At 37.4% G+C, this 26335-nt stretch overlaps 2 protein-coding genes across 3 annotated transcripts; both read left to right on the top strand.

Annotated features, from left to right (window-relative positions):
- Positions 1–548: 548 nt before the first annotated feature.
- On the top strand, positions 549–3245 carry LOC116144292 (pentatricopeptide repeat-containing protein At5g48730, chloroplastic). Its single transcript, XM_031429763.1, has 3 exons — positions 549–1173; positions 1684–2090; positions 2498–3245. The coding sequence occupies exons 1-3, from the start codon at positions 763–765 to the stop codon at positions 3207–3209; spliced, it is 1530 nt and encodes a 509-aa protein (XP_031285623.1). The 5' UTR covers positions 549–762; the 3' UTR covers positions 3210–3245.
- A 4313-nt stretch (positions 3246–7558) lies between these two features.
- Positions 7559–23413, top strand: LOC116144209 (chromatin modification-related protein EAF1 B-like). Of its 2 annotated transcripts, none has more exons than XM_031429655.1 (23): positions 7559–7952; positions 10033–10233; positions 10334–10388; positions 10514–10611; positions 10712–12173; positions 12353–12472; positions 12636–12881; positions 13054–13245; positions 13686–13766; positions 14115–14172; positions 14255–14727; positions 14902–14955; positions 15628–15685; positions 15773–15969; positions 16070–16123; positions 16220–16300; positions 16557–16694; positions 16831–16947; positions 17524–17624; positions 17754–17966; positions 18057–18435; positions 20585–22438; positions 22886–23413. In XM_031429655.1, exons 2-22 carry the CDS (start codon positions 10091–10093, stop codon positions 22352–22354), a joined length of 6090 nt encoding a protein of 2029 aa, XP_031285515.1. In that variant the 5' UTR covers positions 7559–7952; positions 10033–10090; the 3' UTR covers positions 22355–22438; positions 22886–23413. The 2 variants fall into 2 exon arrangements, with proteins under 2 accessions (XP_031285515.1, XP_031285516.1); XM_031429656.1 differs by lacking the exon at positions 7559–7952 and adding an exon at positions 8312–8328.
- The last annotated feature ends 2922 nt before the right edge of the window (positions 23414–26335 follow it).

The raw sequence follows: 26335 nt of genomic DNA, 5'->3' as shown, positions 1-26335 counted from the left end.
AAAGGGGTTAATATAATTGTGAAGTATTGTTAGACTGCTACTATAGATTTAAGTAAGGTTAAACTTTAAAAAAAATAAAAAAATATATTATTATTATTTTTTTTTTTTTTAAAGTTCGAGTAAGTCTAATATAAATTTAAATGAGTCAAAATTGTAAATACTATAAAATATAAAACATTTTTTTATTTGTTTTCAAAGTTTAAATTGGTTCAGTTGAACTCACATGTTATAGTTTAGCTATGTCATTATATTTGGTTCCTATTCTACGTCTGTATGCTCACATCAAAAATGGATGTGGAAGAATTTATGGAACCTAAATGAGAAATAAAAAATTTAAATTAATAATTAATTATGGGTATTTGAATTTCCATAAAGTCAGTTGGATGTGTTAAAAGTTAAAACATGACAAAGGAAGTGAAAATATGGCCCAATACCCCTAGCTCCATCAAACACAAAGTCCAGATTCCACAGTTTTTTTTAATCAATCAAGCCAACACCAATTTCGGTTAACGAGATGAATAGATGAGGGACCTCTTAATTGATTTATGAATAATCCAATAGGTAAGTCATTTGGAAGTAGTGGATAAATTGTAGTACTTTGAATGGCGTGTTGAATAGCTTTTATATCCGGCCCAAGTATTTCAGTTTAGTTTATCCAAAAAGCCCAGAAGAAATAGGCCTCACAACACAAGTTCATAAAATTAGACAGTTTTCAAATTTCTGGTTCTAGACTTCCATGTTGAGCAAACAGGAAATATCCACATGGCCTCCCTCTCCAGCTCCAACAATCCACACCCACCGGCGTTTAACCGGAGACCCATGAATAACATAAAACCCGTTCAAAGAACGTCCATACCCCTTCCCATATCCAAACCCGAAATTGAACAACCACTTTCTATCTCTTCTAACAACGCCATTACAGAGCAAAACCAAAGAAGAGGAACACTAGATTTGAAGAAGTTGAAGGAAAGAGAGGCAAGAGAAAGAAAAGAGGAAGTGAACAGGAAAATAGCCTCAAAGAAAGCGGTATCAGTCATACTACGAAGAGAGGCAACCAAGGCAATTATTGATAAGAAGAGAGGAAAAATTAATTCCAAAAGGCTCTTACCAAGGACTGTTCTTGAAGCTCTTCATGAGAGAATTACTGCTCTGCGTTGGGAGTCTGCTCTCAAGGTTTTCTCTTTTTGCTTAATATCAATTTTACTTTTTCAGAAACGGGTTTGTCTTTTTTTTTAATAACTTTTTGCTTCCAAAGTTGTCATTTAGATATAGCCTTGACTTCAGTTACCATGAAATGGTTTAATTGGGTTAGTGAATTAGTAGAATTTATGATTTTTTTATTAATTTTCTTTTTATCAAGGTTATTCAATTATGGTGAAATTTTTTGTGATTTGGTTGAATTGAGTTTGGACGAGTATTTAGGATCAGTGTGCCAATTTGTGGATTAGGGAAATTACGATGCTGCTGCATTATCAGAATAGTCAGTGGGCTTTACAAAAATACATTATTTGTTTGCCATGTTTTGGTGATTCCTGTTTATTCAGTTTTGAGATTTCTTGCCTGACTGCTGGAATATTATACTTTATTGTAATTATTTGGGCAATTTGATTCTCTGAAGTGGAAGAATTCTATGATTTTTTTAGTGTGTCATGTCATGGTTGTGCTAACTTTTTTGGTTATCAGGTTTTTGAACTACTGCGTGAGCAGCTCTGGTACCAACCTAACTCTGGTGTATACATCAAGCTAATTGTCATGCTAGGGAAATGTAAGCAACCTGAAAAAGCCCATGAGCTCTTTCAAGCCATGGTTGATGAAGGCTGTGTTGTGGACCATCAATCTTATACTGCTCTGTTGTCTGCATATGGTAGGAGTGGTCGCTTTGATAAAGCATTTTTCCTCCTTGAGCAGATGAAGAGCACTCCTGACTGTCATCCGGATGTCAACACATACTCTATCCTCATTAAATCATGCCTGCAGGTTTCTGCCTTTGATAAGGCGCAAGCTTTGCTTTCTGACATGACAACTCAGGGAATCAGACCCAACACCGTCACATACAACACCCTCATTGATGCCTATGGGAAAGCTAAAATGTAGATCTTTCCCCAATTGTTTTGCAATTTTGAATGCTCTTTCTTGTTGCTGAGAATATAATGGGATGGATTTGGTGTTGCATCATAACTTTGACATGAACTGATTCTCTCTGTATACAGATTATATTTCTTATATGATAAGGTGGATGAATTGGACCCATCACTTCTGCTTTTTCCATCAACTACCCATATCTATACTGATCCCAGCCCAACTTATCTCATGTAGTGATTACCTTTTTTGCTACAATAGAATAGTTTTATTCATTTTTTCCAATTTAATTGAAATGGGAAAAAAATAATTGTTTTAGTCTTCTTTCTCTTTTCTTGTGTGTTTTTGGCGACTAGATGGAGCACGGTGTTGTAAATATATGAGATAAACGTAACTCATTCTTTCTATTTCCTGAAAGGTTTGCAGAGATGGAATCCACACTTGTGAAGATGCTTGGTGAGGAATGCGAGCCTGATGTTTGGACCATGAACTCCACACTCAGAGCCTTTGGCAACAGTGGTCAGATAGAGACCATGGAGAAATGTTATGAGAAGTTCCAGCGAGCTGGGATTGAACCCAGCATCAGTACTTTCAATATACTTCTTGATTCATATGGAAAAGCTGCTAAATATGAGAAAATGAGTGCTGTCATGGAGTACATGCAGAAATACCATTATTCATGGACCATTGTAACCTACAACATTGTGATAGATGCATTTGGCAGGGCTGGGGATTTGAAACAGATGGAATATTTATTTAGGCTAATGCGATCAGAGAGAATCAAACCGAGTTGTGTCACATTTTGCTCTCTTGTAAGGGCTTATGGAAAAGCCAGAAAACCTGAAAAAATTGGGGGTGTCCTGCGGTTTATTGAGAATTCAGATGTAATGTTGGATACTGTCTTTTTTAATTGTCTGGTTGATGCTTATGGGAGGCTGGGACTCTTGGCAGAGATGAAAGGAGTAATTGAGATGATGGAGCTGAGAGGATGTAAGCCCGATAAGATTACTTATAGAACCATGGTTAAAGCATATTCAATCAATGGGATGACTAGCCATGTGAAGGAGACCAAAGATCTTGTTGAGTCAGCAGAAGAGACTCGTTTGGGGATGAATAAGCCGGATTTCTGAGATGAAGAATTTTCACTGGTCAAACATCTCTGAGATCTTATGTAGATTTTATGCTTGTTAGTTGTATTCTTTGTGTGTATGACAACACAGATAAACAAAATGTAATATGAAGCATTGATGCATACATTTATTGGGTTAATGAAGTAACCATGTCATTTGAATTTTTCATTTTGAAAGGTGTGTACTAATCCCCCATTTCCACCTTACTAAACTCAATTAAGAAATTGAAAGAACTAGATAAGGAAGTCTCTTCTTCCAATTAGCCATCCTTTGATCATCTTGTATATAATTATTGCTGTGTTTTATGTCACTATTGTGCACAGCCTCTTGATTCATCGCCTTGTTTCTTCCTATGCCACCCACCCTGGAGGTATAGTTCTTTTATGAGCCAATGATACACAGATTTGAAGAGATCAAGCATCAACATACGGATAGTATCCAAATAATTAGCATTTATTTTGTGAGGAAGATTTCAGAACCTGTAGGATTGACCACAAAAACGGTATATGGATATTTTCAGTTTTCAAGCTTATTCTTATTCAGGTGTGTACTGTTTTTAGTAACCTCCAAAATCGAAGTTTCTAACTTTTACAGGGAGGCTGCTACAACCCCTAGTGACGAATTTTCTTGACATTGAAGTCCAAAGCATTCCTTGAAAGTGCAGAATTTGCTTCATATAAAATTTCAATATTGTCTTTATATTTGCGTGTTGTTACTCACTCCTCTTCCTGCATAGAAAGTTTCAAAACGGATAAACCATTTATATAAATTTCATGACCGGGTTCTTGTTGAGAGTTAATGTACGGAAACAATATAATTTCACGTATGCCGAACTTATTTCCACAAACATTTTTCATATGCTCCAAAATGCCAGATGGTCATTGGCGAAATTATTTTCATTTAAGCTCGTGATTTGAAATGACCTAAAAAAATATTGAAAAATAAGTTGGCTGCGTTTGTTTCGGTATTTTACCACTATCGTGTTTCTGTTCCAAACACAAATGTATATTTTTTTCTCTATTTTTCAAAATCATATCCTAAATTAAGAAATTATTTAAACCCCTTAAGTTTGTTAATTAGCAAAAACACCCCTAAGAAAAAAATTTATAAATTGACAAAAACACATTCACCCACCCATAGTTGCCAGATTCTGGCAACCACTGTCGGTGTTGCCCGGAATCTGTCACAACAGCGCACTACTGGTAGGAACTGGTCGGTAATGCGCCAATCTGACCTTTTCCGGCCAGATCCGACTGGTCGTGCGCCGTAACGCCAGATTCTGGCTGTGGTGGCCGAAATCTGGCAACTGTAGGTAGATGGGGGTGTTTTTATTATTTTACAAAATTTTTATATATTGGGGCATTTAGTTAAATTAGCAAACCTATGGGGTTTTTTTGTTAATTTTTAAATTCTACCTCATAATAATCTCCTAACTCTACCTACCAATAATATTCCAAAAATAATAATACTACAGACACCGGGATTCTGCACCGAATTATGTGTCACGTAACTCAGACCAGCCACGTGTCCCATTAACAAATATTTTGCGAGTAAACGATCGTTCATCAACTATAGATGGTCATTCACTGTTATTGGACGGGGGTCCATTATATGTGGATGCCCGTCCATGCGAAATGAATGATGGACTTCCGTCCATATAATATGGACAGGAGTCAATTTACTATGGACGAGGGTCCACATATAATGGACGTCTGTCCATGCTTTAAAAAAAATGGAATTGTATATAAAAAACTTTACTATGAATTCTTTTGTCACTACTCTGGAAAGGTTGACAAGCTTGAGAGTTCTTAGTTTGGTGTCTTTGGGAATTTAGGGTCCACTTATAGACAAAATTCATCGATTGTTTGTAAGTGTGTTCAAAAAAATGTAAAAACTGAACCGAACCGAAAAAACGGTTTAGTTATGGTTCAATAAATTCAAAAAACCGGATTTTTCGGTTCGGTTGGCGGTTCGGGAAAAAATCAAAACCGGTTTTTTGAACCGGTTTATATATATATTTATATTATATATTAAATAAAAATACAAATAAAAATAAATATTATATATTAAATAAAATAATAATAATTTAAACTAAATCCCTAAAAAAATTGTTAGTAGTAGTCAATGGATATGTATGAATGTTTAATTTTTTTTTGGATATGTATTATTTATGTTTACAATTTAATTTAGGAAAAAAAAAATTTTCAAATAAAAAAGGGGAAAACTAGTTAACCACTTTTTTTAAAGCGGTTAATCGAAAAATCGGTTTTCTCCCAAATCGATTCGGTTAAAAAAAGTGGTTAACCAGTTTGGTTAACCGCATTTGAACACCCCTAACTGTTTACACTTGAATACTTGGACTTGGGTTCCAATTATCTTTTTGGTTCAGTTCCTCCTAAGATCTCTGCAATGGTGGAGCTTCAAACTCTTAAGTTGGATGACAATTTCTTCAATGATACAATCCCCAATTGGTTTGATTCTCTCTCAAATATGACATTTCTAAGCTTGAGAAATAACAGATTAAAGGGTTCATTTCGATCTTCAATAAGGCATATCACCACTCTCACTGATCTTGTTTTATCTGTGAATGAAATATCTGGGAGATTACCGGATCTCAATGGCCTAAGTAGCTTAAATGTGCTGGACTTGAGGTAAAAAAAATCAGATTTTGATCTACCTGCGTTGCCAAGAGGAATGGTCATGGCCTTTCTCAGTAACAACTCCTTCTCAAGTGAGATTCCAAAGCAATATAGCAAGCTAAACCAAACACAACACCTAGACTTGTCATCCAATCTACTGGAAGGAATGCTTCCGGGTCTACTTTTCTCATTGCCAAACATCAGTTACTTGAATTTGGCATCAAACATGCTGAGTGAGGGTGCCCGTCCACTGAATAATGGACGAGTGTCCATTATATGTGAACGCCCATATATAGACGAGAGTCCATTAACTATGGACAGTCGTTCACATATAATGGACTCTTGTCCAATAACAATGAATAACTGTCTATAGTTGATGAACGATCATTCATTCGTAAAATATTTATTAATAGGATATATGGTTGGTCTGAATCAGGTGACACATAATTTGATGTAAAAAATTCAGTACATAGTCGTGGTGTCTGCGTAGCGTTATTGTTTTAAAAATACTATTTACAAAAAAAAAAAAAAAAAGAGGTGTGTTTTTAAATAGCGATTAAGATGCAAACAAATAAAAAACCAATAATTTATCCCAGAATGTTATTGTGTATCCCGAGAAAATCCTGATATTGATCTACAATTCATATTATCGTCCTTTGTTGTTTCTATCATAAAAAGAAGTGCCTATTTTAGTGCAATATGCAGCCGAGATTGTGAGCTTCTATTATACATGTAACTATAAGACCCATCAATCTTAATGATATAATTTTGTCGCTCTATGTATTGATATGATTACTGTTGTTTTTCAATTATAAAAATAACAGCAGTGTGTTAATATACTTATATATAAAACAAAAATATAAATAATTTAAAACAGAATAAAAAAATAGCAACAAATGCAAATTGACTGGTCCAGGATGATTTGATTTTGATTCATGGTCGTGTTTTTTTGGTGAGTAATGTTACAGTTGTTGGGAATAGTACATCAAATTTGTACACAGAATGACGTGACGAAATCATAACAATTAATTAATATTAAATTATAATTAATCGATGGTTAGGGTTTCATCACATAATTCAGTACACGATTTGATGCATTGCTTCTGATGTCTCTATTATTTTTCTTTTTTTGGTATCAATCAAAATGAAAGGCTGGCACTGGGCAGTGGCCTAGTCGTGCATGATGCATGTGCATCCATTCCATCCCACACGTTAGAAGCTTCCTTAACTTGGTTCCTGCTCTAATTAATTAGGTCAAAAATCAATTGCCAAACCAAACACCCGACTCTGATTAACGCCGCTATTCTGGTTGTTTAAAATGTGTAAAGCCAACTATAAGCATGAGTTTGAGAATTGACATAAAAATTAACCACGTTGGCGGATTTTGATTGCGACAAAACAACACCATAAATACCGCTCTTGGTTTAATGTAATTTATTAAATAGCGTACTAATAAATAATTATTGATTTCATACAATTACACATCAGACTTTATAATTACTTTTCTTAATATGAAGTTTTACTTCTTTAACCAAATTTTCAAATATTAATCCAATTTTGATTTATTAATTAGAATGATAAATATTAATTAATTTCCAAAATTTCAAATAAAATTAAAGTAGGATATGGCCCGCTACTTTATAGTGTTCATCTTCCCCCTGGTGAATAACAAGAAAAGAGGCCCAAAATGGACCAAATTCTCTAAAGCCCTCTTCTTCGTCTTCTTCCCAAACCCAGCCCATAATCACTCGCGCAGAGAGAGACAGACCTCGCATGCTGCTCTCGAAACAAAAACCATACCCAGACACAGAGAGAGAGAGAGGGAGAGAGAGAGAGAGAGAGAGAGAGAGAGAGAACAGAAACGAAATTCCAAAAGACTTAGAAATTACAAATACAAAATCATTTGTATTGTAGAGAAACTCAGCACCACGTTGTTCTCATCATGGCTTACATTTGCAACGACGTGTTGTGTTTTAGGGCAAATTCCTGTCGTTTCTGATTTTTATTTTGAAAACCCTAGGTGAGAGGGAAGTGTGTTTGGCTTCTCACGTCCACTTACTGCTCTGCCCTAGCAACAATTTTTGTCCTTAAGCTATCAATTCAGGTGATTTTTCTTCTAATTTCGTGTGATTTTAGAAACCCTAGAATCTACTTACGTGCAATTTTGTGCATTTTGCTTAATTCAATGCGTTTAGGGTTTGCTTCGGTGGTCAATGGATTCGAATTCGTTTGTGGGACGTATTTTTGATTGAATGCTTGTTAGTTTAAGTGCATGCTTTCGTTTACGTAGAGTTTAATGCTAAATTTTGTTCTGCATACATGGGGAAACATGTTAGATGTGTTTTTGTTGGTAAGCAAGTGTTGTTTTACTTTCTTGTGGATATTTTGAAGGTTCCCATAAGAGAATTTGAGGAGAATTGTTCGTGCTGAGCATCTTACAGGATTTGCTGCTTATTACTTGCATCTATTTACTATGAAGTGTATGTAGTTGTGCAATCATTAATTGCTATTATTTCACATTGCTTTGAGTGCTCTCATTTATGATTCAAAAATGCATTTCCTTTGTTGAATTTCCACTTTTGAATTTGACTTCTATGTTTAGTTACAGCATTTAGTTTGGTGCTTAAGACTTTTCTTGGTCATCAAGTTTTATGCTATTTTCTAAGCATTGCAATAACTATCTGATGATAACTGTGCTGCCACTGTCCTTTAGTACTTTATGTCTGAGGTTGACCACTGGCATATGTCTTTAGGTTTTTATAGTTGAATGAGAACTAAATTTAAGCTCAATAATAATTGAAAAGAGATGTTAAATTCTTCTGTGCATACAGCAATGGGAAATGTTGTGTAAAAGGGGGTTAGAAACTTAAAGCTGAAAGGCTCTTAATGTCTTATATTTGATTTTAGATTATTTGTATCTTATTTTATTGCCATGAAATAAAGAAACAACTATGGGCAACACCCTCTCTTCGCATGAGGTTTCGATCATTTTTATTTTTTTATTTTTCTTTACATATTGAAACTTAGTTATGCAGTTATCAATAGGTGTGGCATAGTAATGCAACCTTTGTTTTCTTAAGCATACTTCTTTAATACATTGGGTTATCTTTTAGCTAACTTACAGGGTTTTCCAATAGGTTTGCTTGGAAATTTGACAAATATGTATTTAACTTTGATATGAGAAACCCTTTTTATGTAATTGATATTGAGAAAGCTTTTATGAAGATTGTTTAACATGTTATTAGTGCTTCTTTCTTTTGAAATTTTACTGTATGAACCTTCAGATGTGTTTGCTTTGCTTGGAGTTGAATACATTGATCTATGTCAATTTATTCAAGATAGATTAATTGACACGGTGTTGCTGGATGATTTTTTTTTATACTTTTAATACAAATTTTATTTATGTTTATTGTTGTCCATTCTTTACTTGGAATTTAGAATTAGAGTAATACTACACTTACAAAGAAATTTTACAAAGATCTCCATACAAAGTGATGTGGCAAAAAATGAATGGAAGAGTAAATTTAATGAGTTTGACTTTTTGTTTCACTCTTCCATTTATATTTTGCCACCTTACTTTGTATGGAAATCTTTGTAAGATTTATTTGTAAGTATAATATTATTGTTAGAACTATGTAATATGATGCTCCCTATATTAGATGCTTTTAACAATGCTTTTAATTCTGATTTCCTTTTACGTTTATCAAGTTCCATGGTTTAACTTGTTAGTCAATGTTCTCTTTCCAATTATGTGAACTTCTCTTGAATCATCAGTTAAGGAGAGTCAACCCTATGGGTTGCATTGATGGATTAGGAGCCCTACTTTCAATCAAAGAGGGCAAGGGTTCAACTCCTCTTGGGGCCTTCCACTTGGGAAAATATATCTCATGAATCTCATGACTACTAAAGTTATAGGGTTTGGATAGCAACCAGTCTAGAATTCAGTAAATCCATAAGATAGGTGAAGGAGTTTTTGTTTATGAAAAATAAAAAGTTAAAGGAGGAGGCTGAAGTTTATTATGCTCATGAAACTGTCGACTTTTCAATATTCTGTAGCTGATAAATTTGTTAGTTGATTTATGGAGAAATTTATTTTTGTTATTACAATTATTCTTTCTCAAGCCTGTCCTTCATTCGTACGATACTTTTCTTACAGTCTTCTTTTTTTTTTTTTTTGGGTTCAGGAAATTGTAACCTTTTGGAATTGATGGGAAAGGCGGGCTTGTAGGTATCAAGGTAGGGATGCATGGATGTGGATCAGGAACTGCTATCCTAGTAAATGCTGAGGTTGATTCCATGGGAGGAGTTGTTGACGGCGGAGTAGGTATTGGTGTCAAAACCTCTCCGCATCGAGCTGCAATTGAGAAGGCTCAAGCAGAGCTTCGGTAACACTGCCATTTGTATTTTTGTTCCTTGTAATATATGCTTTATTAGTGTATTGTTGTCAAATGGAACGACAATGAGATTTTCTTCTGCCATTAACAGCCAGGAGTATGATGTCCGTGAAGAGAGAAGAAGAGAGCTAGAATTTCTTGAGAAAGTATGGCAGTTGGATCTTGGTCTTGCTATTTTCAAATGCTTTATTTAATTGGAAATTGTATTTATCCAACCAGAAAAAATAAAAAATATAAAAAAATTCAGTATATAAATTATTTTTTCTTGCAGGGTGGCAACCCTTTGGATTTTAAATTTGGGAATGCAGCGTCAGTTAGTGTCCAGTCAACTTCACTTACTGATCAGCAAGCAGAACATTTTGTGACCAGGTATACAGTTTTTGGCTCTGTGCATTAGCTCATATTTGTTTCACATTCTATCTAATTGAAGAGTCTTAACACTTCCCCCACCCTTTTATTGTTCTCACAGTGAAGCAAAAGGTAGTTTTGCGTTGACTGCCTCACCTCATGGTGATTCTGTAGAAAGTAGTGGTAGGCCAGGGGTTCCTACCGTTTGTGAACCCAATAGTGCTGATAATCTCTTACTTTTCGATGGTGAAAATGAGTTACTTGAAGGCGAAAGGCACTCTGTACATCCTGTTAAAAAGAACAGTATTGTTCCATCAGAACAGTCTTCCCAGATGGATGGGACTCAAAATGCTAAGGAATCTGAAGATTCTGCTATTTTCCGCCCATATGCTCGCAGGAACAGGTCTAAAATAAATCGTGACAGTGCTCGATCTAGTTCGAATGATATAGTCCAGACTCGTGCTGGGCACGGATCTTCTATAACTGTTCGTGGGGGTTCAAGGGAAGGAAAGGGATCGATATCTGATTCGAACAAACAAAAGGAGCAGCATATAATTCCTACTTCTGACCCAAAGTCAGTAACTTCCAATGGTGATGTGGTACCTAAGATTGTAACTTTCGATAATCAATTAAATATGGAGTTAGATAGCATGCAGAATCCAGCAGTATCAACAAACCCCAAAGTTAGTTTGCCTGAAGATAAGTTGGATGGTACGGCTCCCAAAAGCTTGATAAATGACCAACTTAATCAGTCTACACAAGTTGAAACTCAGCAAACTCCCAGTGAGGTGGCTGCTGGGGAGCCTAATCTTGTTGGACGAAAGGAAGAGATAGTTTCAGCAGGAGTTGAATGTCTGCATTCTGCAGCCACAGAAAAAGCTGAGAATGAAAGTTGTTCTGGTCAGCGGAATGGGTTTGGTGATCGAGATAGGGATAGGAAATTGATACCAAATGATGGCCAAAATAGCACTGCTGTAATTGGTACGAGATTAGATTCAGAATCATCTTGCACCCAGAACAGCCTAAATTTAGATGTAAATATTGATAGTGATGCATGCATTAATCCAAAAAATTCTAATGGAAATCCGATGGAACAAATGCCAGAATTGGAAGGGACAACACATTTAGCAGGATGTGAGATGACGGACAAGAATGAGATCAAGATTGTAAACAAAAGTGATGTCATGAATGCTAATCAGAACTGTGTGTATAAAAATCAGAGTGGGAACAATTCCATTGTCAAAGTTGAGGAAGAAATGAATAAAAGTAGATCAGACTTGAATGATGAGGTGAAGTGTACTTCCAAGATTGAGGGAGTGCAACAAAATGAGCATACCAACACAGATACTGATAAACCCTTGGGTAATGTGTTGGGTACTGATTCCAACTTTGACAAGGAAAACCTCTGCTTCAGCAGATCTCAGGGCACCGTGGATATCTCTATTTGTGAGCCTCCCAAGAATACTTTGACAGAGAGAAATTCTGCTGATGCCCCTGATGTGCAAACTGATTCTGGTAACTGTTTAAAGTTTGCAGATAAGGCTCATGAAGATTCAATCCTGGAAGAGGCACGGATTATAGAGGTTATTTCGTTATCTTCTCATGGACTTGAGTTCATTTTCTAAAAGTCAAAATTTGACTATAATTTTACTTTCTATTAGGAAAAAGAAAATCTTTATTTCTCTTCTGATTTACGGTCTTCTATTTGTCCTTTTTTCTTTGGTCTCAATGCTTGTATGCTCTGATATAATGTTATAAGCAGGCTAAGCGGAAGAGGATTGCTGAGTTGTCTGTGGGTACCTCGCCCTCTGAGAGTCGCCGAAAATCTCACTGGGATTTTGTCCTTGAGGAAATGGCATGGTTGGCAAATGATTTTGCGCAGGTCTGAATAAATTGTTTCTTTTCTTGTTTCTCGTAGGTCATTTTTTCTCTGATGTATTATTTATATTTGGCTGTTTCAAGTTGATTTCCATATCAGTAGTCATTACCAATCTGGCTTCTGATATCTGTTGGCAAATTTTTCTCTATTTCATTGTTTCCCATAGGAGCGGCTTTGGAAGATGACTGCTGCTGCCCAAATATGTCGTCGGGTTGCGTTTACTTCTCGGTTGAGATCTGAAGAACAAAATCAACGTTGGAAGCTCAAAAAAGTAGCTCTCACCATGGCAAAGGCTGTCATGCAGTTCTGGCATTCAGCTGAGGTGTTGCTATATAATGATGATCCAAGTGTCCAAAAAAACTGCTGGCATGGATCAACAAATATTGATGGGAATAAATTTTCTGGGGACAAGGTTGGAGAACTTGACATGTTGGTTATATACTTGAATCTTTTTCGTAGTGACTTTTGATTGATTTAATAATATGGATTATAATTACTTTTTGGCTGTTTTAAACATCAAACATTTGGCTTTAATTTATAAGCAACAAGAATATGCTATTGATATATTGTGTGGTTATGAGCAGGAACCGAGCAAAGATTTGGATCAACAGTCCCCCAGAAAAAATATTGCAGTTGCCATTCAGGGATATGCAGTAAGGTTTTTGAAACATAACAGCTCATCTGTTCCTTCTCTTCAAGCGGAAGCTCCTGCAACTCCTGATAGAATATCGGATTTGGGCATTATGGAAGTGTCTTGGGATGACCACCTTACAGAAGTATGGACCATATCTTTATATCTTGTTCATTTCATTAATAGTCTTAGTGACTGTCATTCATCTCTGTCTTTCAATCACTGCGTTAAGTGATTCGGTGAATTATCTTAGATAGGTCTTTTTGACGCACCTGCTTGAGCTTCTGTTTGTAATAGCTTCATATCCTAGAAAAGTCTTCCAAGAGGATCCTATCTATGCTCTTCTTAGCAAGTCCATTATAGTAGGCCTTCTATAGACTTAATTGGTTGATTGTTTAGGTTGAGCCAAAAGGAATTGACCTGCCAGGTGATCTGGTTGGCTGGTCTTGGGCCTGATCAAGCCCACCTCTTCTTGAAAACTGGACCACCAAATTGGTGGGTTGGTTCGGTTCGGTTTTCTACTTGAGTTAATTTGCCAGCCTGTCCATGAAGTGTTCACTACTGATTGATTTTTTTATGTTGCAGGAAAGTCTCTTCTATGCAGTTTCCTCGGGTGCAATGGAGACCTATAGAAAGTCTATTGAATCTCACTTAGCACAGTGTGAGGTAAATATGTCTGTTATTGTGTCTGTGCATGCATGCTTTGAGTCTGCTCATCCCTTCTGCACTGTGAGTAGAATATTAAAAGAATTGAGGAACAATTAAATACTGAGTTAGAACACTAAGGATATCAATAAAAGAAGGTTGAACAATAAGGAATAACATTTGCTGATGGAAAGGCTGCTCATGCAATCCACTAATAAATCTGCAATTGTCCTTCTTTCTACTGTTTAACAGACTAGCCCCTAAATATGATTTTTTTCCCCTGGCTGTTTCATAAAAGTTGGTCACTGCTAGTACGTAATTGGGTTATTTTGGTGTTTTCATTTATTTATCAAATTATTTTTCCCTCAGAAAACTGGCAGTAGCATGCAAGAGGAAGTGGACACATCTATGTATGATGCCGTGGCAGGTAATGACTGGATGTTTTGTTTGGTAAGTTCCTTGTTGATTGAACTTGTGTTTTGTGCTAATAAGTTCATATTCAAATACAGAGTTGGGCTATCATGACGTTGGATATGATGAGGATGAGGGTGAAACAAGTGCTTATTATTTGCCTGGAGCCTTTGAAGGTAGCAGGCCATCAAAGTTTCCCCAGAGGAAGCGGAAGAACTTGCCTTATGGACACAACACCGTGGGGTCCCAACAGTCCATTTTGATCGGAAAAAGGCCTGGTAATCTCAATGTTGGTTCAATTCCTACAAAACGTGTGCGCACTGCTTCCAGGCAGAGGGTTATAAGCCCGTTTAGTGCTGGAGCTGCTGGGAGTTTACAAGTGCCCACTAAAACAGATGCCTCGAGTGGGGATACTAGTTCTTATCAGGATGACCAAAGTACTTTGCATGGTGGAGCTCAGATTCAGAAAAGTGTGGAGGTTGAGTCAACTGGAGACTTTGACAGGCAGTTACCTTATGATTGTGCAGAAACATCAACTAAACCTAAGAAGAAGAAGAAAGCAAAGCATCTGGTGCGTAGGAAATCTTGTGTTAGATCACACCCTGGACTGACATATCTTAGGAAAAATATGGGCATTTGCCTCAAATCTTTTCTTTCTTTTCTGCTGGTTTAGTTGCTTCAGTTTTGTCTTTTTTATTATTATTTTTTTATTTTCATAAGTTGCCTGAATTTTATCTGGTTGCAGGGTTCAGCATATGAGCAGGGTTGGCAGCTTGATTCAACTGCCTATAATGATCAGGTAATTTTGTTCTGCTTATTGGGTAAAGTTGCTGCATAAATTATATATATGTTTCTTCTTTTCTTTGTTTTTCGTTTCCTTTTCATTGAGTGGCTTTAAACCATTCTACAAAGTTATAGATAGATGATACAAAGGTACTATTTGAAGGCTTGGTGTGATTTACAACTACCATGTTTGTGAATTCACGAATGAATTGTGCATAGCTAGGGAATAAAAGAGCCTTAGATGGGGAATCAGTTTTAGGAGGGCAAATAATCTTTGGAATTTTTTGGACTCAGCTTGACACTCATAACAGGTCTGATGTAATTTTTTTTGGAGTCAGTGAAGTCTCTGAAGGGTGGTTATCATCAGCTTTGACAGGAGGGCACTGTAATCTAATTAATGGATTTTCCTTGTCCTATGCTCTCCCTCCCCCTTTCTAAGATTGAGTTGGTTTAGCTTTCAATCTTATGAGCATCAGGATAACACAAAATTTATAAGTTTGTGAAATGGAGCAGTGTGCTTTTCATGAGAATTTTCATTTTTATTTTCTAAGATTCTGTATGACATTCCTTTTTGGTCTTCGTTTTGAGGGAGGGGAGTGTTAGCTGTCCTGCTGCTACCCAAAGTTGTATTCTAACTCTCTTATCAAATGGTCTATTAAATTCTTTAATGATGCCTTTTCACATGCAGAGGGACAATTCCAGAAAGAGATTGGAGAGTCATCATTTTGATTCTAATGGAAACATTGGTAAGGCTCTTTTTTATCCCTTAGTTTTTAGTAATTTATACCTAGTGGTTTCTTCATCTTGACATTATTTTTATGTCTTCTCTTAAGGCTTATACGGACAACATAGTGCGAAGAGGCCAAAAATAATGAAACAACCTTTGGATACTACCTTTGACAACATTACTCCAATGACTGGGTCGATCCCTTCTCCTGCGGCATCGCAAATGAGTAATATGTCCAACCCAACTAAATTCATTAAATTGATTGGTGGCCGGGATAGGGGGAGGAAAGCCAAAGCGCTGAAGGTATTACTTGGTGTCAGCCAAATGATCCTGTGCTTAATTTTTTCCCTCATGTTTTAAAATAATTTATTCTAGGAATTTGAGTGTTTAGTCTTCTCTGCAGATTTCTGCTGGGCAGCCAGGTTCTGGAAGTCCATGGTCATTATTTGAAGACCAGGTTGCTTTACCTCCTTGGTTTTGATGACAGTGTTTTTCTTTTCCTCTTAACCTTATGATCATGTACCTGAATCATTAACTGCATATGTTATATTAGGCACTGGTTGTCCTTGTGCATGATATGGGTCCTAATTGGGAGCTTGTTAGTGATGCCATCAACAGTACACTTCAGTTTAAGGTAAGCATATTTATGTTAGGATCCTATTTTACCTATCCTGACTTTATGGGCTGTCTTAAGGTGCATATTTGGTTATTGGAGATAATAGTGTTCTCCATGTGTATAGTGCAAAAAAGTTCATTAACGTTTCTTTGGTTTCTTGTTTTTCCTTAGTTTTGTGTCAATTTTACTATTTGTTCTTTTTAAAACGGTGAAGCATGATCTTTCTTTCTTTATCCCTCTATATTTGTTTTATTTATTATTGCTATATGTTTAGTGCATATTCCGCAAGCCTAAAGAATGCAAGGAGCGTCACAAGATTTTAATGGATAGAGGTGCTGGGGATGGGGCTGATAGTGCTGAAGATTCAGGATCTTCTCAGACTTATCCATCTACATTACCTGGCATACCAAAGGTCAAGATCATTTGACTCCCTCTGGCTTTCCAGCTCTGCTGAATTATACATTACTTATATTGGGTTTATGTGAGACCTTAGTACTTTTGAGCTAATCTTGCTGCATTGTTTGGTTTGTTTGCTGTATGTCATGAAGGGAAGTGCCAGGCAGTTGTTCCAACGTTTACAAGGGCCGATGGAAGAGGAAACTGTCAAGTCTCATTTTGAGAAAATTATTATAATCGGAAAAAAGCAGCATTTTCGTAAGAGTCAGGTTTGTCATGATCTGTTTTGTTTTAGTTTTAATTGTCGAGGTCTATGCAAGTTACTTGTTTTCAGAAATCTATAAGCAATTCTTCTGTATTGTCTCCTTATTTAATAAAGCCCACTTCATTTTACATCTGAAATTTGATATGCACCATACATGTGTTTACTTGCCTAGTGGTTACTTGAATCCTTTATACTGTCATGAAATTATACTTTCAAAATAAATTCCCTTTTCTATTATACAATTTTCCCTAGTATTTCCAGTAATTGCAATGACTTCGCTATCTCTTCATATTTATTTTATTTTTTTACCTAAAATCCGTTGTGGCTGAATCTCATCATTCTCTTTTTGGCCTCCCTTCTTCTTGAAGACTTTTGTGATGCAGATATCCATTTAGTAGAATATTGTAAGACAATTCAGGTTGCATTCTCCATGCATAAATGGAAAACAGACAACTGTGCAGATATCAAAAGCACAAGTTTGAAACTGAAAGCATTACATGGTTTTTACTTTGGTGTGTTCATCCTGCTTCTTTGAATATTTTCTCACATTGATTTCTGTGTATTTGTGTATCATATGAAGAATGATAACCAGGATCTGAGACAAATAGTTGCTGTACATAATTCTCATGTTCTTGCTCTTTCTCAAGTGTGCCCAAATAACCTAAGTGGAGCTGTGCTAACGTAAGTGTTGGCATATCTGGTTGTCTTTTACTTATTTATCTTCATTATTCTATGTTTTTTAAGATGATGTGATTTTCATCATTTACTTTGGATCATGCCACTAATTTTATTCTCATTAACTTGATGAAGGCCCCTTGAGCTCTGCGATGTGACTGCATCAAGCACAGATCTTCCCCTTGGGCTTCAAGGTTCTCATGCAAGTGGTTTAGCAATATCAAATCAAGGAGCTGTAGCACCTATGCTTTCCACTTCTGGGCCTAATTCTTCTTTGCAAGGATCGCCTGGTATTGTTCTTGGCAGTAACTTATCATCACCATCTGGTCCTCTCAATCCTCCTATCAGGTAGTACGCCAACATATAACTTAATTTTGTCTTAGTTATCACCTGCTAATTCTTCTATACTGGCTTTTGGGTCATTTTATTTGTTCTCAGGGATAGTAGATACAATGTTCCAAGAACGTCTCTGCCACTTGACGAGCAGCAAAGGATGCAACATTTCAATCAAATGTTATCAGGTAGGAATATGCAGCAGTCCAACTTGTCTGCTCCTGGAGCTCTTTCTGGAGCTGAACGAGGTGTCCGTATGCTTCCCAGTGGAAATGGTATGGGTGTGATGTGTGGGATGAACAGAAGCATGCCAATGACAAGGCCAGGGTTTCAAGGAATGGGCTCATCACCAATGCTGAATTCTGGGAGTATGCTTTCATCGAGTATGGTGGGGATGCCAAGCCCTGTAAATGTGCACTCTGGAGCTGGTTCTGGTCAAGGAAACCCAATGTTGAGACCTCGTGAGGCTATGCATATGATGCGAGTAAGTAATTAGTCTCACATTCTTCTCACCGCTTCTGTTATGGTTGTGTTTCTTATTGTAAAGTAATAATGAGTGAGTCTATTTAGTATAAGCAGATCCTTACTTTTAAAGTCTTTGAATATACCTATCTTACTCTTGACTTTTAAGGTCTTCGAAATATGCCTACCTTCCCTGCGATCACGGATTTTGCGTTATTGCAACAAAGTGTTTTGATGGCCTTTATCACTGGTACTAAGTTGTGTCTTTGAACAAATTGAAGGCATCAAAAGAAAGTGAGGGCCAAGAAGTGAATGAAATCAGTAATAAATTAGGGCACTATAAAACCATGGGCTCAATAAAGGATATTGCTCCAGTTAGGGGTGAATGGAGCAAAAGGTTTCATGCAGCCAATTTCAATTAGTTGGAACTACGGCTAGTGGATTTAGAGTCTCTTGGCTTGTGGTTTGAGGGTCTTGGATTATGATAAATTGTTTGGATGTTCAATATCTGAAGTCCCTATTGTTACTTGTGACTAACTGGGCCCACATTTTGATATTTCAAAGTGAAATGAGGGAGTTATTGTGCTTCTTGTACCAGAGTTCAATTTCTGGATGGTGGAACTATAAACTTATTACCTGTTGCAATGAGATGGGATGATTGGGTTGAGTTGTTACCCATCTGAAGTTAAAAAAGAGTCATAGTCATTGACATGTCTGAAATAAGATGGTGGAACTATAAATTTAGTACCTGTTGCAATGAGATGGGAAATGAGATGGTTGAACTATAAACGCAGTACCTGTTGCAGTGAGATGGGATGATTGGGTTGAGTTGTTACCTTTCTGAAGTTAGAGTTGTAGTTGTTTATTTGTCTCTGAAATGGGTATTGGACCATTTTTTTAAACCAATTTAGGACGTCCAGAACTTTTGATACTTGTAAGTTTATTCAGTTTTGTGTTTAGTTTATCCTGACGATTTATAAAGTTGGTTAGGAGTTGGAACTGGTTTATAACAACCCAATTACCGAAGTCACATCCTACTTTAGTTAGGTATATATTTCACTTCCATCTCATTCCAAATAATCTGTAGCAGATGATCATAAGGAGTATTTGCGATCAATTAAATGTTAATTGAAAACAAATGCATGCTCATATGTTCAGATGACATATGCTGTTAATCAAAACTGTTAAATGCAGCAATATATCATGTTAATAAGACATGCCATTATGATGGCAATATGATATTGTCTGCCTTAGGATGCCCAAGTAAAAATTGTTTGTTAGGCGACTATATACTGAGAATCTGCCATTAAATCGGTCAAACTGTTATATATATGAGACAACAGGTTTATGCCAAAGGTTCTATATTTCATGGCAGTCTATGCCAAATACAAAAAAAGGTTCTTTGAAAATTGAAGAAAGAATATGCAGTTCACAGTAATGTGAGGAAAGTCTGTGATCACAGTATTTGTGATCTATTGATTTTTGGTTGGAGTTGGAAATTTTAGTGATGATGACCTATATGTTCATGAATGTATTCAACAAATTGTATTATGTTAGTTAGTCTACTTTTGACTTATGTATAGACAATATTTCATCTGTTAGATAACTACATTCGTGCCAATAGCTTCAAATCTATCTGAAGGAACACTTTCACTAGGAACTTAAAAATTTTAATTTTGCCAAAGCTTTCATGCAACCACCTAACAGCACTAAGAACATTTAATTGTTTGGCAATCATGGGTTACACTATGATGCTTGGTTTGCCTCTACTTCTCACATTGCTTTTTAATAACAAGTGTTAGAGAATCTATCTCAAAATCTGTGATTGGATATGGTTTTCTTTTGTTAAATTTTCCTGATAATTTCATAACATGGAGATAATCACTAGGTTATGATGTAATGACATGTTGGCTTTGAAACATATTTGGTCGACTTATTTAGTTTAAATGATATTTGGAAGTTAAACAGTGATATGGTTTTGCATTTGTTTAGCATTGATTTAAATAATCTCTCGTTGTCTTTTAAGTTTAAGAATTTTGCTTTATTGTGGAAGGTGGTTTGGCATTTGCGGTGTTTTACTGGTGAATTGACACTTGGAATTTAAAATGTACACTGATTTTATCGCTTGCTTTATAATGCCCTTGTTTTTGTTACAATTAATGTGGTGATAGCCTGGCCACAATGCGGATCATCAAAGGCAATTGATGGTACCAGAGCTCCAGATGCAGGTCACACAAGGAAGTGGTCAAGGGCTTCCTGCTTTCAATGGGTTGAGTTCTTCTTTCTCTAATCAGACTACACCCCCGGCTGTTCAGTCATATCCAGGCCATCCTCAGCAGCAGCATCAAGCGTCCGCACAACCATCCCATGGGCTAAGCAACCATCATCCTCATCTTCAGGGTGCAAATCATGCTACTGGATCACAGCAGCAAGCCTATGCAATCCGGCTTGCTAAAGAGCGGCATTTGCAGCAGCGTTATTTGCAGCAGCAGCAACAACAGCAGCAGCAGCACCAACAGCAACAGCAGTTTGCTGCTTCAGGTGCTTTGATGCCACATGTCCAACCACAGACTCAACTTCCCATATCATCTTCTCTGCAAAGTGGTTCCCAAATTCAATCACCAACCTCATCGCAGCCTGGAACTATGCCCCCCCTTACAGCATCTTCCCCGATGACACCGATATCATTGCAGCACCAGCAGAAGCAACATTTACCTTCTCATGGGCTAAGCCGCAATCCTCAATCTGGTGCCAGTGGTTTAAACAATCAGATGGGTAAGCAACGACAACGACAGCCACCGCAGCAACAGTTTCAACAACCTGGCAGGCACCATCCTCAACAGCGACAGCATGCACAATCTCAACAGCAGGCTAAACTATTAAAGGGAATTGGAAGAGGGAATATGGTGATGCACCAGAACCTTACTGTTGATCCATCTCATCTAAATGGTTTAACTGGGGCTCCAGGTAACCAAGCTACTGAGAAAGGAGAGCAGATCATGCACTTAATGCAAGGTCAAGGTTTGTATTCTGGGTCCAGCTTAAACCCTGTTCAACCATCTAAACCATTAGTTCCTTCTCAAGCCTCTAATCACTCACAGCCACAGCAAAAGCTATATTCTGGTCCAACCACCCCTTCATCAAAGCAACTCCAGCAGATGCCTTCTCATTCTGATAATAGCCCTCAAGGCCAGGTTCAATCCGTCACTTCTGGACATACACTACCAGCTACGCATCAAACTGTTTTGCCAGCAATTATGGCTTCCAATCATCAGCATCTGCAGCTACAGCCACAGCCACAGCCACAACAAAAGCAGGTTAATCAAACTCAAACGCAAGCACCTGCTCAGAGAATGCTTCAACAGAATCGTCAACTGAATTCTGATCCGCTAAGCAAGTCTCAAATCGATCAATCTCAACCTGACCAGCAGCCTGTGAACAATGCTTCAATGATGGGTACCAGTACGACTACAGCAATGCCTCAGGTCTGTATTGATTCAGCTAATGTTGTGCCAGTTTCTTCTTCTGCTGTTACTTCTCAATGGAAAGCATCAGAACCAGTATATGATTCTGGCATGCCGAATATGGCCAATCAAGTGGGTTCCATTGGGAGTCCTCCTCTTACGAATTCAGCTGGGAGTGATGCAGTATCATCTATTAGTCAAGGTTTAGGACAGAGGCAGTTATCAGGTAGCTTGCCACCTCATGGGCATAATGCTGGGACACAGTGGCAGCACCAGTCTCAGCTACAACAGACCCCTACACTGCCAACCACATCGCAACAACACTGCCAGCCACATGAACAAGAAGTTCTGCAACAAGATCAACAGCAGTTACCCCAACAACAGCTCCCACCACAGCAGTCTCAGCAGCAGACGCAGCATCTGCAGGCAGCACAAGGCAGTTTGTATATCAGACCCACTAACACAAAATTGGAATGAAACAGTCTGTGGATTGAGCAGTTCTGAGAGCAGTCGGACCCTGCAAGAGTTGGGTTTGCATGCTGTTGTAACAGCAGTGTACAGGTAATTCTGGAATCTGGATAGTTTGATCTTAGTACATGAAATAGAATTGTGGCATTACTGGGCAATTTTTTTTACCTCTTTTCATGTATCATTTTTCACAAACATTTTTCTGCTACACATTGACTTAATTTTATCGTGTTTTAAGTTAGAGATTATTGACAGATTTGATATATGCTACTTATCTCATAAATCTTATGGAGCCTTCTTTAGTCATTGTGGACAGGCTCAGTATGTCAGAAAATGCCTGTCAGTATTTTGACATCTAGGTTTCCTCACCTTAGATTGAAAAGACTAGAGTTTGGAATTATTTACCATTTTTTTGGCCATATTGTCATGTTTTGACCATGTCGACCTTCTCTCGGTTATTTTTTTTTTTTTTTTTGTGGGGATCTACATTATCTTTGTTCAATGGTGTGAAATTAAGTAATAGATTTGTGTTTTATGCAGATGAAGCTGGTTATTTTATTGGGCAATGCAAAATGCAAAAATAGGAGATTGTCTTCTGCCGGTTCTGTCAAAAGTTCACAGGAGATGCTAGCGGGCTAATTCCTTTTTCTTTCTCTTCTTTTTCTGTTAATTTATTTTCCTGTTAATTTTGGGAATTATGTAAATTACCACTGGTTTAGAGCTTAGGGAAGGTAGAGACAAATATAGAGGTATGTGTACAGGGGTCTCATTTTCCCTTATGTTCTTTTCCCCCATTTTCCCAGGTGGGCCGTATTCGTTTTTGCCCCGGTAGATTAGTGAATGTGAATGTATTATTACCCTTTTCAGATTTAGTGGGTAGCAAGCAATCATTGATATGATATGGGCAAATGCCTTTGGAAATTTTGTGAATATAAGGTCTCTGGTCAATGGTATTAGAATTAGAATGATCAGCAAGCTTCTGTCACTGCCATGGGCGCTGGCCCCTTATTGTAATTTTCCTAGTGGATCAACCTTTTAAATGAAAGCTCTTCCATTTTTCTTCCTGTATATAACAAATGCCTGACTTATCAGTGTTTTTTTTTTTTTTGGACTGCCGTGTTTGTTTCTCTTTGTGTTTTTATAATAATTTGTAAGGTGGGTGAGAAAATATCTCATCACTTCAGGTAACTGGTTATTTAAAAGCCCAACGTGGAGAAATCACAGAAAACTTACCAAAAGAAGCAGGCAGTAATCAAAGGGTTAAGCAGTTTTGATTCTTTTGATATTCTAGTGAAGCGGTGACAAATTATTAACATTTTGCTCCGTGGAGCAATGTTTCAAAACCCAACCTGCCCTGCTGGTCGAATCGGGACCCGGCTAGTCAGTTGGGTTGGGTGAGCCTTAAACCATGGTTTTAAAACATGGATCGGCTCGGCCGGTTTAACCGGTTGGATAGGGACTCGGGGCCTTCTCTGGGTTGGGTCACTCTTTTTAACTCTTTTAAGTTTAAAGTATAACAAACACACTCCTAATTAATACGCATTAGTCCCTGAAGGTTTCAAATCTAGCAAACACACTTTCTGGCCAAATGCAAATCGACAATGACCTCCCCTTTTCCGGCGACCTTCCATCTTCCCTTACTGTCGGAAACCACCTTCTGACTTTCTCTGGCGCTGTCACGCTTTATCTCTAGCTGTCGCGTGATGTTTCGTCGTTCACCTTCGTCGCGTGATTTTTCTTCCATTTCTCGGTGTCGATCGACCTTTTCTGGCATCGACAGGCTTCCTCAGCCACCGATCTACCTTCTCCCAAGCTCCCTTGTCGTCGTTCACGAAGATCCAGTCATCTCACCAAAAAAAGCCACCACGACCATTGACTTCTACCACCGATCTGCCATTTTCTAGCGATGTCTCTACTTGCTAGTTGTCGATTCACCCTCCCAATCATCCGATCTACCCTCCCTAGTGTGTCGTCACTGCTCTCCCAATCGATCGCCGATTTGCATTTGGCCAGGGTTGTGTTTGCTAGATTTCAAACCTATAGGGTTTGATGGTATTTATCAGAGGTGTTTTTGTTAGATTTTAAACCTGTCAAACCATTGGTTCAATTGGCGGTTAGACCGGTTGAACGTGACTCGACCATCAGAGCGGGTTGCCCTCCGGTTCGGTTTTTAAAACAATGCCTTAAACTCGACATAATTAGCCTGCCTAGTTTCACCCGCTGTTGGATCGGTGTACTGTAGCACTCGTCTGTCCAACCATTATTTTTACAGAAACCAGGTCAGCTAAAATGCTAAATTAAAAAATTTAAAAAGTAAAAATATTAATTAAACCCATATTATATAAAAATTAAACATTAAACCCCATATCCCAAAGCAAATATCAAGTTATCAACGATTCCTTCTCTCCTCCCCCCCCCCCCCCCCCCCCCCCCCCCCCCCCCCCCCCCCCCCCCCCCCCCCCCCCCCCCCCCCCTTTTGGTCTGAAAGATTTCATCATCCATCGGAGTCTCCCTTTCACCGTCGAATCTCGTCGCTTCAACCTTCACCGTCAACTGCATAGTTCGTCGTCAGTTGGGGTACCGCGAATCTCCTCCCATTTCGCGATCTCTTCTTTGTCCTCTCTTCACTCTTCTTCACCGCCGATCTGCTCTGTTCATCTGTCATCGTCGATCTGGGAGCTACACCGTCGTTCTCGTCTTCTGCTCTGTTCATCCGTCACAGTCGAGCTTCACCTCTCCGACAGTCAACGGCAGCTCATCTTCACTAGCACCAGGTAACCATTTTTTTCACATTGATTTGTATTTGCATTTTTTAATGTGATGGCTTGGTCTCTGTTGGGTTAAGCTAAGCAAGTAAGGATTAGGGTCATTTAGTGCTTGATTAGAAGAGAAATTGTGATTTCAAGTTACCTTCTGGTTATAGGTGAAACTTTCATGCTTAGTTTGTGCCTACCTACTTGGTTTATATAAAATTATTGAAGCTTTATAATTTCCTCTTTATCACTACTAATCTGCAAAGGCCTTATTATCTCCATGTGTTTGAATAAGTTGTTCTTACATATCATATATATTGTGGATTAATGTAAAACTTGAGATGTAGTGTCTAACTGCTTGAGGATACTATTGGTGTTAGAATTAAAGATTAATGTGAACGAGAGCATGACTGTTAGTCAAGGCCCAATTGAACCTTTAGTTGATGCATTTTCTTCTTGTTTGAAAGAGAATAAAACCTACTTTATAAGAATTATGATTTGGCATTCTGCAAATGGAAGTGGTTGATGTTTTTACTGTTGTGCTGTTGTATGTGGTAGATGTGATGCTTCCTGAAGTCTTATTTTGACATCAAAGTTTAGGATTCCTAACTGCAATCTTGTTGTTTACTTATAGTGACGATCTGATGTTATTTTTACTTGCTATTTTCTGATTAATAATTTTTCATATATTAGGAGTTGTTACAAGAAAATTACATATGATCCTATTGATTATGAGAGTATTGATAAAACTGAATGGTGTATAGTTGATGAGGAAGAGGAGGTTAGTGAGCTTAATTATGATGAATTGGGATAATCATTATATGGAGAAGGAGTTATTCCTATAGATAGTGGTGATCACTCTACTTATTATGGCTCAACAGATGCTTCAGAAGGTTGTTTACAATTTTTTAAGCAATTTCAATTTGGTAGCAGCTAGTTTATATTCAATTAGTTTAAATGGGAGGATTTAACTTATGGGTTTCCTTTTTTGCTAGAATTTTTTGTAGATGATATCGCTGATGTTAATAATGATGACGATTATCTGTCAGGTAGTGTGTGAATTGCGAATTTTAATTGAGGATGGAATGATGGATTGAAGACCATTGGGTGAAGATCATTTTTTGTTAGAATGTTGACTTGAAAGTTGAAACAACTATTATGTGATTTTTCTTCCTTTATTTTGTTATTTTGATTTGTAATTTGTTGTATTATTGATATAATGATGTTTGATGATGCT

This window comes from Pistacia vera, unplaced genomic scaffold (assembly GCF_008641045.1).
Source record: "Pistacia vera cultivar Batoury unplaced genomic scaffold, PisVer_v2 Contig44, whole genome shotgun sequence".
In the NCBI taxonomy this organism is placed as follows: Eukaryota; Viridiplantae; Streptophyta; class Magnoliopsida; order Sapindales; family Anacardiaceae; genus Pistacia; species Pistacia vera.
The sequence above is the reverse complement of the archived record's forward strand: the minus strand, read 5'-3'. Positions and strand labels throughout refer to the sequence as shown.

Excerpts from the sequence above, each read along its gene's own strand:
- LOC116144209 (XM_031429655.1), top strand. The coding sequence starts at position 10,091 with ATGCATGGATGTGGATCAGGAACTGCTATCCTAGTAAATGCTGAGGTT. Across the intron at positions 10,234-10,333 it reads AAGGCTCAAGCAGAGCTTCG|CCAGGAGTATGATGTCCGTG; the intron begins GTAACACTGCCA and ends TGCCATTAACAG. Across the intron at positions 13,246-13,685 it reads GGGATGACCACCTTACAGAA|GAAAGTCTCTTCTATGCAGT; the intron begins GTATGGACCATA and ends TTTATGTTGCAG.
- LOC116144292 (XM_031429763.1), top strand. The coding sequence starts at position 763 with ATGGCCTCCCTCTCCAGCTCCAACAATCCACACCCACCGGCGTTTAAC. Across the intron at positions 1,174-1,683 it reads GTTGGGAGTCTGCTCTCAAG|GTTTTTGAACTACTGCGTGA; the intron begins GTTTTCTCTTTT and ends TTTGGTTATCAG. Across the intron at positions 2,091-2,497 it reads GCCTATGGGAAAGCTAAAAT|GTTTGCAGAGATGGAATCCA; the intron begins GTAGATCTTTCC and ends ATTTCCTGAAAG.